This window comes from Grampus griseus (genome assembly GCF_964374135.1).
Source record: "Grampus griseus genome assembly, chromosome: 18".
Taxonomy (NCBI): Eukaryota; Metazoa; Chordata; class Mammalia; order Artiodactyla; family Delphinidae; genus Grampus; species Grampus griseus.
Window position 1 is genome coordinate 67,634,294 of NC_139012.1, and position 13,791 is coordinate 67,648,084.

The 13,791-nt window shown below is 39.7% G+C and overlaps 1 protein-coding gene across 1 annotated transcript; it reads right to left on the reverse strand.

Moving 5' to 3' along the window:
- Positions 1-5,916: 5,916 nt before the first annotated feature.
- On the reverse strand, positions 5,917-13,056 carry RFXAP (regulatory factor X associated protein). The gene is made up of 3 exons (XM_082675588.1): positions 12,559-13,056; positions 8,961-9,068; positions 5,917-7,346 (listed from the first exon to the last, which is right to left on the reverse strand). Exons 1-3 carry the CDS (start codon positions 13,039-13,041, stop codon positions 7,236-7,238), a joined length of 702 nt encoding a protein of 233 aa, XP_082531714.1. The 5' UTR covers positions 13,042-13,056; the 3' UTR covers positions 5,917-7,235.
- Positions 13,057-13,791: the final 735 nt, after the last annotated feature.

The following is a 13,791-nucleotide window of genomic DNA, read 5'->3' on the forward strand; positions in this document are numbered from 1 at the left end:
TTGTTGTTTTCCTGCTGCATATACTCCTGGGCCCTTTTAAGCCCAAACTACAAATAGCTCATGAAAATCAGTATCTGTGCTCAGTAAATACACCTTAAGAAAGGCTACATGCATTTCAATATTACTAGGGTAAAGCTACGAAGAGAAAAGATCTATTTAGTTTGCTGCAGTACATAATAATAAAAAAAAGCTTATCTCCGATGCATTAGAATAGTACAAACGATTATTTAGAGGGTGGAGTAATACATGTTAAGGATAATAGGGAAGGTTAGAAGATGGGATCAACTCACCTAATTAGTAAACATGTCAAGTATTCTCACTAAAATATTTTGCAAATATTAACTGTAAACTCAAGAAAGGCAGTATTTTGATCAGTTTTTTTCCTATAGTGAGGCAAGTCTGCTAAACAAATGAAAGTTCAGCCTATCACCAAATAAACTGCTATCTGAATACAGGTCCTATGTATGTACCATTCAACAGCATCTGTAGTCATGATTATAACGCTCATTTTCATAGTTAAAGAAAGCTAGAAACTGAGGGAGTGATGATGATAAGAACACTAAAATTTCCATGTCAATTAGTTACACAAAGGAAATCAGGACTACTTGCCAATATCCATATTAATTATATTTTCCAATTCTAGAAAAAGAAACAGGAAGGTGTAAATCAACAATCATTTGAAAGATCCCAAATTGAGACCTTTTAAACCAAGACTGAGAACCTAGAAGTCATAAAAGAAGTGTCAGATATGTTCAAATATTCAAAAATTGAAAGCTTGCATGGCAAGAAATACCATAAAAAGGTAAAGAGGCCAATTTTAGAAGTGGAAAAAAATAAATAAAAACGACATAGGGTTAATTTTTATAATAGTCACCAGAGTTTTGCACACTGAGTAGAAAAAAGGAGCCTAATGGGAAAACAGACAAAAGACACGACGAGGCAATTCACAGAAGAGTAAATCTAAGTAGCCAACAAGCATGTGAAAAGGTGCTCAAGTTTACCAGCGTTCAGGGAAACGCTAATAAGTGTAACAGTAGCAGTACGTAGCTATCAGAAAGGCAAGAGTTACAAAAGAACAGTAACTCCTGCTGCTGGCAGAGGAAAAGAAATTCTCCCTTGTTACTGATGGATGTGTGAAGTGATACAGCCGTTTGAGGGGAAAGGAATATAACGGTATCTATTTGAAGGAAACATGTATCTATAGATCTCCCTCCACCCAACAATCCCATTCCTGAGAATCCCTCCCAAGGCCAGAGAACCAGCAGTAAACACCACTACATAGGGACACACCACAAGGACGTTTGCTCCAGCTTTGCTCATAGTGGCAGAAAACCAGACACCAACAGTGCGATGATTGAATATGATGGTACGTTCACATCATGAGATGCTCTGCAGCCACTGAAGCAATGAATTCGAGCTACACAAGTGACTCAGGGACCTTCTACACGGTACTGGTGTGTAGAAAAGCAGTATACTGACGTGTATAATACACCCACGTTTTTATGTAACAGTGACAGTTGCAAAATGTGTATATATGTGTATCTATAGAAAATTACACAAACATAAAAAAAAGAAGAATCCCTGCTGACATTGCATGGAAGACGGCGGGGGAACCACAAAAAGGACCAAAAGGGGAAAGCCAAAAAAAAAAACCACCCCTCCATATATACGATATGATTACACTGCTGTATTTATATAAAATTATATACGCGTGCATACAGAAAGTTTTTTAAAAATTTAGCCTTTACTGAAGCACCTACTGGGTTCGAAACTAGGTACTTAAAAGTGATAGCTGCTGATTTAGCAACAACATTCTACTGCGGCAAGAGCGTCGTTTTCGGAGACGGAAGATTTAGCTTCAAATCTTAACTCTGCCTCTAATAGTAAGACCTGTTATTTATGTCACTTCTCTCTTTCCTCATCCAAAAACAGGGACAATACTTGCCATGCCACGTTCTGAGGTTCAAAGGAATGAGCACATAGGAAAGTACCTTCTAAATTGTGTTCTGAAGTAACACAATTAGGGTTGGTTTAAATAAAATCTGTCATTTAACACATTCTAAAACTCAAGGCTTAATATACAAAGGCTTTATTCTCATGGCCCAGTGACAGTGCATCCACTGGTAAAAGTAAAGTTCACGTTCAAACTGCACTGGCCTCATCATGATCATGTACGTGGATCACACTGCTTACTAGATTTAAGTCCAAGAGCCGTGTGATCGTGAGCAAGCAGCTTAACCTCTGCAAGCCTGCTTCTGTATCTATAAAATAATCATTGTGCATACATTATGGAATTGTGAAGAGCAAGTATGTATGCACAATTGTTTTGAAAATTATAAAGTGCTAGAAAATCTGTATCATCTGGTCATGTTTTTATATTATGTACCTCCAGTAAGGAAGTATACGTTTTGGGCCTCAGAAAAGACGGTAAGAAACTCCAGGAGGGGAAATCTCACTACAAATAAGTGCTACGTATATGGAAATAAAGATTCATTAGTAAAAATGTATTTCTTCCTATAAGCTGAAATAGAAAGCAAAGGAAAAAGCATATCCTGTCTACTGTTTTCAACCTGTAATAGGATTTCAGTTTGTAATAAAAACATTTTTGAAAGGGTCATCTGTGCATGGTGGAAATTCAAGCAGTACAAAGGGTTATTTTGAGAAAAGATATTGTCTCCCAACCACTGAAGCTCCTATTCTTCTACCCTATGCTACCAGTGCCCCAATTTTCCTTTGCAACTTCCAATTTTGTATATAAGCATACATGTGCGTATAATTATATCTTTACATATAATTTTTGGTAACATTACTTATGACCCTTTGTATTTCCCTATTCATAACTAAGTAACTATAGTCCACTTATAATTTTTGGCCAATATCGTCATTGATGGACACCTCTTTTGAGGACTATCTTGTTGGTTGTCTCCTTTTTCTCCATAGTCATTTGGATTAACTACTACTGAAGCAAAACATCTATCTTATAGTTTGCTTTCTTTCCTTTTCCTTTTCTGGTCGCTTTCTAGCAAGGTTTGGTAGTACTCTAGGGCTGCTGGTTGATGAGCTGAAGCAAATCCCCCTGGGTTTCCTCCCTGAAGTGGGCTGTTCCTGAGTGATTCTCCTGCCATTAAATCCTACCGACTTGTTTATTCAACCCCTCCAAATCCCACTCTTCAAGTGGAAGCCTGGGAATGGTCTTAAAACCAAGGAGTTGAAGGAGCTTGAGTTACTGATATACCTGCTGTTACAGAGTAGTGTAATAAAGATTGGGGCAGTTGCTCATTCATTGTCATGAATACTGCTAGTTTCTTGGCTGAAGTACCTCGTGCTCTCTGATTCTTCCTACACTTGCTCTGCAATGTCATAGAAAACTACATTCCCTGTTGGCCTCATTTCTTCTCTGTTCAGTGAGAACTCTAGCTTCTATTCCTGAGAGTAAAGCATCCTAACTTCCGCCACTTATTCCACTAAATGAATCTGAGCTCAAGCTTGCAATCTATCTTTCCTCCTCTATGGCTGGTGGAGCCCTGAGATATACTGTCACCTGACTGCAGACTGCCATTTCAGGCTCCTGGTTTCCAGGCCAAACCTTTAATGCCCAACTCATCAATCCCTTTACACACAGTATTACTGAGGATATAGACCTGGCTGGATATAACAGAGACACCTTACTAGCCATGACAGACACAAGAAATTCCATCTCTCTTTGATGTAGTAGTCCAAAAACAGGAGGTCCCTAGTCCAAAACAGGTTATAGGATAGTAGCTCTGCTCCCCAAGGCCATCCAAGGACACAGGTTCTTTTTCTCTTGTTCTGGCTTTCCCAGTGAATTACCTTCATTTGGTCTACAGATGATGTGCTGCTTTGTCCACATTCCACGCAGCAGGATGGAGGAGGAGAAATGGGCTGCCTGTCTTCTGCTTCAGGGCACCGTCTGGAAGGTGCACACATCTTCTCTGTTCATAGCCCATTGGCCGTAACTTACATGGCCACACCCAACTGCAGGGGCAGCTGAAAAATAGTCTTAAAACTGAAATAAAAAATATATACTGAAAAGTACAAAAATCATACATGTATAGCTTGCTGAACTTTCATTAACAGAACACACATGCATAACCAGCTTCCAGGACAGAACGAGAGCATCATCAGAACCCCTGAAGCTTCCTCATGCCTCCTTCTAGGCTCTATCCCCACCCAAAGGGAAACCACTCCTCTGTGTTCTAACAATAATAGTTTCACCTGCTTCTGTACTTTATACAAATTGAATCATCCACACATCATTTGTGTCTGGATTCTTTCGCATGACATTATGTGAAAATCGGCTGTATTGCTGGGTGGGTACATTCCCAACCAAAACTTCTATTATTATGAAAGAAGGAAAAAAGTTATCAGGGGACTATTAGCAGGCTACTAGCTACTAGCCATCTTTCTCACTGACTTCAATGTCTTTCTAATTTTTCCTTTTCCTACAGCCTCTTATCAACTCCCCTGCTCCATATTAGCAGATGACTTCTCTCTGCTCCTTTCCCCAAGTCTACAATAGCAGATGACTTTGCTGGAAAATGCAAGCTGTGAATGCCTTTACATTATTACTGCAAATATACCATATCTCCACTTACTATATCTCCTTTCCTCTAGACTCAAATCAACTAGCATTAACATCACTTTGTCATGTGGTTAGAGCAGTCACAGGGCCTGCTCAAATTCAAGGGGGCAGAAAAATAAAATCTAGTTCTTAATGGGCCACATCACATAAGAGCATGTGGGATGGGAGATTCTGTTGTGGCATCTTTGGAAAGTGCAGTCTACCACACCTACCTTGAAAGCTTTTGCAGAGTTATTTAAAACCATAGTAATCATATACAGAACTGTGAGAAAAAATAATAGTTTTCAAGCCACTAAATTTTGGGGTGATTTGTTACACAGAAACAACTATACAGTTAGGTGTATCAGTTACCTACTGTTTCAAGAATGCTGCATAACAAACCATCCCACAACTCTGTGGCTTACAATCATAACTATTCTTGCCCACAAGTCTGCAGGTCAGCTGGGTGGTTCTGCCAGTCTGGACCAGATCAAATGCACCTGCAGTCAGCTGGCAGGCTGGCTGGGGCATAGCTAGTCTAGTACAGCCTCACTCACATATCTGGCTGTTTACTGGCTATTGGCTGGTACAACAGAGGTGACTGGGCCATGTGTCTCATTATCCTGCAGGCTGTGCTGGTCTGGGTTTGTTACCATGGCAGCTGGGTAGCATTCTAAAAGGACTAGCGAAAGTGTTCAAAACCTTTGGAAGTCTGTCTACTCAGAGCTGCCATGTTATTATTTCCTCTGCATTCTATTGGCCAAAACAAGTCACAGGGCCAGTCCTCCAGATTTAAGGGGTAGATAAACTCAACCTCTCCGTGGGAGGAACAGCAAAGTCACATGACAAGAGTTATAAATATATGCAGGGATAAAAATGTTGGGGACACCTTGCAATAAATCTACCCTAAATATGTAAAAAACCTTATTGTTTTCTATAATATATATTATGTATATAATATATATATATATATATATATATAAATAAATTCAATTCCTTTTCTTTTAATTCAGCTGTCACTGGCCTATTACTTTCCCTCCTTTCCTAATCCTCGTGTTCCATTTGAAGAAGGATAGCTGGGTTTTTTTGTTTTCTTTTTACTACAAAAGTTAACTTATACTCTAGGGATTCCATAAAGCTCCTAACACCATAAGTAAGAAAACTCTAGGGATTCAATAAAGCTCCCAACGCCATAAGTAAGAAAACAAGCTAACAGTTAATAACAAATGGAAATGAATTCCTCTGCATCCAGTGCGGAGCAACTAAAGAATAGAATAAGTGACTCAGACAACTCAAAGGTCAATAACTGGACTTTAATGAATAATTCTGGTAAAAGCATTTTTGCACAGATATGCAGGTATAAAACACGTATAAAAAATGAACATAAGATTCTTTCTCTCCTTAAGTACATCTTAGAACAGCCATGACTAAGTTTAACTTGATACATATTTCAGAGCTTAAAACCCAAGAAACTAACAAATTTTTGCACAGTTTAACTTGAGGCACATGCATTTATTGTCCTAACACTGGAAATACTTTCTTGACATTTGATTTGATACTCTTATTGGTAAGCTTTGCCTTTTAAAAGTTTTCCTAGGAGAAAATACAAGAAAAAAGTATCTATCCGGATTACCCATCACTCTTTGAACAATACTTAGGAATAACACAATCTTAAAATAGCTCAATTTTGAAAAAGACTGACAAAATGCTGGAGTGTTATTCTTATATTCAGGATCTCTTTTTTAAAAAGAAATGAGTATAAAAAGGTAATTTTGTCCTGACATTGGTGGGATGAGATACATTTGTACTGTTCACAAATTCAACACACAAGAGTGTCTGTTTTAAATGAGATCAACACTAATAGGTAACAAGAAGTAGAGAAGCCAACTTTAGGAGATGGCACTCATTCCAGGGTACTTGGTTAATCCCTCTCGAGTTTTACCAGCACATCTCTGAAAGGAGATGCACATCCTAATCTCACAGCTATTTAACAATGATCACTTTCCTTATACACAGAAAATATGCTTACCTCTTTGACAGCTCCAGTCTTAACTGCAAAGGAAAGGTTATTACGAGAACCCAGTTCTAGGTGCCCCAACTACATTTTATCATCACAAGTAGCTCTCAGTGTTTCTTAACAGGGGGATTATTGGCATTGCGTGTAACATAATTCTTAGTTGTGGAGGACCATTCCAGACACCTAGCATTCCTGTCCCATTCACTAAAAACCAGCAGTTTTCAAGGTCGCCGTGACAAGCAAAAACATACCCATATGTTTCCAACTGCCCTTTGATGAGAATTACTGAGTTAGATGATTCAAGATTAACATCTATTAACTTCGTGACTTCCACAGAAAGCAACTGCTTCATTACCTTCAGTAACAATGACTGAAGAGAAACATCTTGTTTAAAAAAACATTGTAATTAAATATTACTTTGGAAAGATAAGCTGATTTCTTCAAATCCACAGTGATCTGAAAGGATCAGATGCACAATGTGCAATACTTATTTGTCCCCAAATGCACACATACAGTCACAGGAAAATGACTGTTTACCTTCTACTGGCAAATCTTACCCCATTTATCTTTAGTATAAAAATATGTCCATCCACTACAATAAGATAAAAAACGTGTAGGACTTCTTGATAAATTCGCTCACACTGATGTTCCTGGAAACTGCTGTTGTCTTTGCTCCAAAACTTGCTGATTTAATAGCTGTTGTTGTTTCTGTAAAAACTGCACCACTTCTGGACTTCTTAGTAATGACTTAAAAAGGAAAAATAAAAAAATATTTATTAATAGCATTATTTTTATGGGATTAGATCATATTCATGCTCTAAAATTACTCTTCTATATCCTTACACAAGATACAATATGCTTACGAAACAAAACATGCCTAAATTGAATTCACTTCTGCATCTGATGTACTGCAATTAAACTGCAAACTAATAATAATAAAATTTGATGTCGTATATCAAATACTAAAACCTAAAACTCACTGGTGAAGCCTGATCTTATTGGTGATTTTGCACACAAAGGAAATGCTTTTATGATATGCCAGCATGTATACCCTTTACGAAACATAAGAGCCCAAAACAGCACTGGATTACAGCAAGAAAAAAAAGGAAAAGGCATACCACGGGAACATGGTTAAATGCCAGTTTAGAAACACATACATGTATGACTAGTACTGGAACTCAAGTTCCTGCCACTAGTTTACTAAGTCTTTCTGAGAAATTAAAAATGGTGTGTGTCTGTGTGTATAGGTGTGTGTGTGTGTATATATAGGTATACATGTATAATTAATATTAGCACATTACCAAAATTTCAGAAAAGAAATACAACTGCTCTGAAACAACCAACATAGTTTTATACACTCACCATTTTTAAATATAGTTATACTCATATGACAAATATAATAGACTATGGCTAATACGTTTTTATTAAAATACTTATATAAATTGATGAAGGTAAAAAAACCTTGAACCTAATAAAGTGAACGAGATAAACCAAATAAGGTGGAAACATTATCACTAAAAACTGATTTTTAAAATGTAATATTACAGCATAGTATATTTCCTATTTATTACTTTTCTTTAAAATTTATTGGTAAAGACTGCCCAACATTTATTAAGTAAATGTACTAAAGTCTACTTAGCTGTTATGAGACTGTTGGACATTGAGGTTGTTTAAACTACCATTTTACTGTTTGTGATAAATACATTTCTGGCAAATATCCTTATGCTTAATTTATCCATATTTAGGATTTGTTTCCTGAGAATGTCTTCACAGTAAGTATGATTTCTGAGTGAAGGGATACAGACTGCCCAGCTGCTTTCTAAAGTGCTGTACTAATACAAGATGCCATCAGCAGAATGAGTCCCTTTCATGGAACCCTCAACATCACTGTGTGTTATCATTTAAATAATTTTCACTTATTGTACTGTTTATTGTGTGATTTTTACTGATATGAAATATCTTTCCATATCATATAAGGGAAGCATTCTGCTTTTTTCTGTTTATATTTTTTGCAATGTATGGAGGTCAAAATTTTTTCCTCCCCTATCTGTGTGATAAAAATGTCAACCATACCAACCACAGTCTTTTACATATTTGTTGCAAATGTTTTTCCTGTATGTTATTTTCAAGTTTGCATTTTTATTTTTACCACCATTTTTAACTACAATATTCATTTTTATGTAGTGAAATTATACTTTCTTTGTAATTTTGTCTTTATGAGATTCCAGCGTGTACTGGCAGAGGCACAATTCTATTCTGATTACCAGTTTAACAAATTTTAAGATCTCAAAAGCTAAATAGTTCCATTTATAACAAACAACTTTTGTTAGATTTGTAACTACTTTACAAACAGATATTTACCAGTCTTTTCTGATTTAACACTTGTTCTAAAAGAGTAGGTCTTGCAGGTCGATCCCCAAAAGATCCTGTTCTCTGTTTAACAATGGAGAGTATATTATCTGCACTTTCCTGGGATAAAAGATAAAAATGCAAATAGGATTAAATGTTGATATAGTAATCCATGATTAGAGGCATTTCAATGAAGTAATGAACAGGTCTTTGCTTCTCTTCCTTCTTGCCCAGTTCCTGGGAGCCTTTAAAGTCCCTCTTTAAGTCATTAGGCAAAGTGTTGGCAGTTAATTTTATATAACATGCCTCACTCCCTCTCCCTCCAGGGCTTCCAACCTGGGATCTTCTGTCTCCAGAAGGTCTCAAAAATCAATAGTGGAGCAGGGTAGGGGAAGGGAACCTATTTTAATATTTGTGAGTGATTTTCAATATTACAAAAAAGTGCCAAGTGTAAACTGAACATTCTCCTCAGATAAAGCTATCCAGGCCAAACCAAAGTTTGCCTGCCTTTGAATATATGAACTCAAAGGCCATTCATGTAGTGCTAATAAAACACTCTTGATAGTTTTTTGCCCAACAAAACAACAACAAACAAATTAACAACAGCAAAAAAAATGGGGAAGGGGAGTAAAATATTACTCAAAGAAGCAATTGATACACAAAGATTTCAAAATTTGGAAGTCACCAGGAGAAAAATGACAAACTGGCTTTGAAAAGACTGGAAAGCACTGGTATAAGTAATCTCCTGCCACTGGTGTAGACAAAACAGGCAAGTCCTAAAATGACACCATTCTCTTTGAGACATCGTTCCTCAAACAAAATCAGCAGCACTTACTACCAACTATGTATCCCCACTGACCTGATAAAATCTTAAATACAATTTTCCTGGCTAACAAAATGTTAGTTCACTGAAACATTCTGACTCTTATAAAACCATGATACAATACCACATCCAAAAATTCTGACCAAATATAAAGTCACATAAGCTGTGCCACGTATGAATTCACTCTTATTCTGCTCTTCATTTTGGTTATTATTGAAGCCGTTTTCTTCTCTTGACCTTCTTTCTAATGTCCTCTGAGTTGTCTATTAGAATACTCCCTTTCTTTATCTCTTTCACTATGAGAAGTTTATCAATCTGATGTTAAAAAAAATGTTCAATCCCTTAACATTTTAAGCCTCACAATATAAAAAACTGTAAAAAGAGGAATCTAATACCCAGAGAAAACAAAAATAATTTTTCCCTCCCTCTCTCCCCATAGGATTAACTACTTATGGGACTGTGCTTCATTTTTATTGCACAAGAAATGGGATGCCGAAATTGATGATGGAGTACCCTGCATTCTCACAACCTCACACACAGCACTGTGTACATTCTGAATGTTAATAACACAAAATCACAGAAGCTTGTAGTGAAAATAAACTTGAGTCATCTAGTTCAAACTTCTACAAGTGTTGGAATTCCCTTTTCAAAAATTTTCAACACTTTTTGTCCTAAGGAGTTACCAACTTTTGAGGCATCCTATTTGGTTTTGAATATCTAACATGTAGGGAGTGTTTACTTAGGTTGAGCTGAAACACATAACCCCTGTGATCTTCACCTAAGAGCCCTAGTTACTTCAGACTATGCAAAATAAGTCTACTGCTTCTTCCAAATGATAGCCTTTTAGATATCTAATGATAATGATCAATCCCACAGGTCAGTTCTTTCATCCCTGGTTCCTTTATGTGTCTCTCACACAGCATAATTTTTAGATACATCGACTAAATATTATATACGTTTGTTTCTCATTTAACCTTGATTTGTGTAAGAAATACTGATTTTTAAATCTCTTAATTTCTAATCTTGCTGCTCACACTATGGCAGAAGACCCCATCACCACCTACCAGTCCTACTATAATCATCTCCTAAAACATCTCTAAATCTATAGGCTCTTGACTTTAATCCACTCCATCAGAGTTGGAGCCCCTGTTACTTCCTAACTAGGAACTTTCTTTTGAAGACTCCGAATTCAAAATCCATTGCCTGGCATTCAACATCATACAAAAATTGGCTTCAAACTCTTAAATTTATCTTTTGGGAATTTTCCACATAAATATTCTGCTTTAGCTAGAATGGTCCCCTTGCTGCCTTCCCAGAAGTGCCTTCTGTATTCCCACTTCCCTTCCTTTACTAAAATGTATTCTCTTTCTTTTCATCACCAAAATTCTAGGGAAGCAGTATAGTGTGGGGATAAGAATGAAGGCTCTAGAACCAGATTGCTTGGGTTTGAGTACTTGCTGGCTGCACGACCTAGGCCAAGTTACTTAACCTCTCTGTGCCTCAGTTCCACATATGTAAAATATAGTACTTATCTCATTGCTGAAGGGTGTGAGGCTCCATTTACAGTTTAGCACAGTGCCTAGCACATTAAGAAACTTAGCTGATTAAGCACATACTATTAGCCGTCCTTTCTGGCTTACACTGAGTTGTATTTTCTTTGCAAAGCCTTTCTAGAATATCTCAGCCTACAATGATCTATCCTCTCCACTACTAAAGCACCACTGTACAGTTGGCCCTTAATGTATCCTGCCTGTCCCTGTTAGTTATTTTCTTTACACTCAGTTCAACAAAGACTTACAGCTCTTGATTCCTCAGAACTGGTAAAGTGTCCCAATACTGTAAGATAAATGGCTATTATTTGTTGCTTATAGCAATTAAGTATCTTCCCTAAAAAAATCATGCAAATTATTTTAGAATAGGAAAATTATTAAGGTTCTTTGGGGGGGTGGAGGGAGAGATTCGAATTCAGTATCTATTTGCCTTTTGTACATTTTCCTCAAACTGTAGATGTAAATGCTGGGCAATTAAAAAAAGAAAGTTGCTACAGGTAAAATACTTCCTTCTTGAAAAGAAGTATATTATCTCCTCTCTCTGTAAAGAATTCTGAAGTGAACGGGTACGTTTGGGACAAACAGAGGGACAAATGACTATTTCATTCTGTAATAAGTGGCTTATTTACTGATAATTGGGATACTAAGAACAAAATCAACTGAGGAACAGGACACTGAGAACACAGTAGTACTAAGCACAGAGTACTAAGAACAGAGAACTGAGAATAGGTTTAACTAAGAAAATAACACTAAGAACACTAAAAGAGTACTATTAATAGGGGTACTGAGAACAGGGTACTAAGAATAAGTATACTAAGAAAAGGATACCGAGAATAGGGTAGTGATAACAGGAAGAGATTATCTTCTCCAAAGTACCAATTTCACGCAGGTTCCTAAGTCTCTTTGCCTGCTCCTCTAGTGATGAATCAGGTCAATCATTTACTATCTGCCCTTCCAGCCCATATCCCAGACCTTTGAAACGACAGCTTTGCTGACATGTCACATCATTTTCATTGAGATTTATTCATCTCTCACAAGGATGCACCAGAACCTCACAAGGATGCATATGTTTGTATAAACTGTAGTTGAGGGCAAGCACTCATTAACTCTCAGCCACAAGTCCTGCCACAGCAACCTGGCTCATTTGGGAGGCGGTAGGCAGGCGCTGGAGACGCGGTCTGCGGCCAGAGTGGGGTTTCTTTTTCCACCTCCCACTCCCCCAGACCCCAGTCGATACCTCAAGTTTGACATTTCCTGCGCTTCCAGCCTGGGCGGCCCCACCGCAGTTCAGGGCCTGGTCACTTTTCTTCTTCTTGTATTTATCCTTGTACATCTTGTTGCGGTGTTTCTTGCACATCCACGGCTTGCGCTGCTTGGCCACCTGGCTCGTGGTCTCGCTGCAGCCCTCGTAGGTGCAGGTCTTGCTCATGCTGCCCCCGCCGCTGCCCCGTCTCCGGGCTCCACCGCTGCCGCCCTCTCCCCCAGAGTGGGTCTCCTCGTCCTCCAGATCCTCCAAACTAGCCGTGCTCTCGCCTCCCCCCGGGGGGTCCGAAGTGTCCAGCAGGTCTGTCTCGTCTTCCCCCGCCTCCTCCTCGCCATCCCCCGCCACTTCGCACAGGTACCGAACGGGCTTGCCCGCCCCGGCGCTGCCCCCCAGGGCCGGAGCCTGCCGCAGGACCCCCTCGGCCGCAGCCTCGTCCGGCCCTCCACAGGGGCGCATCACCAGCAGGGTGAACTGCGAGGCCGCGGCTGGGACGGGGGTTGGAGCCCGGGCCTGGCCGGAGGCAGGGGCGGGGGCCCCGGTGCGGAGCGCACCGCTAGCGGCGCCCGGCCCCGCGCCCTCGGCGACAGCCTGCACCTCCGTGCTGCTGAGACCTGGCGGGGGTCCACGACCCCAACCCTTCAGCACCTGCCGGGCCCAACTGCACTTAGCAAACCAACGACCCGGGACCCGCGAGACGAAAAGTGGCTGGCTCAGCAACGGCGCCCCGACTGCGCCTGCGCGGCTGCAGCCCGCGCTTGAGCGTCTCTACGCTCTGTCCCTTTCAGGGAACCCGGCGCCTCCGAGGGGCGGAGCTGAGCGGCCGCCGGAGGGTCTGACTGCGCATGTGCTGTGGACTCTGGCGGGAGATGCTGCGCCGCGCGGTCACCGCCGGCGCCCGCCGGTTTGCTGAACGCACTTGAGGTACTGAGGTGCTGGGCGGGACAGCGCTTTTGCCTGGAACCTACGCTGCCTAAAACGTTTCAAAGCACTTTTGTACTGGAACTCCACAATGTAAATTCAGATTTTTCCTGAGCAATCTTATGTGGCGTCAGGACGCTCATTAAAATATTTCTGACTGAAAAGCTGACTGAAAAGGGAGATGTGGCAGTGTCACAACCGGGCCCCAGTAGTTAGCAGTCAAGGAAGGCAGAGGCGGCCGATTTGAAAATGGTACCGTGGAGGAGTGGACCAGACCGGGGGCCAAGG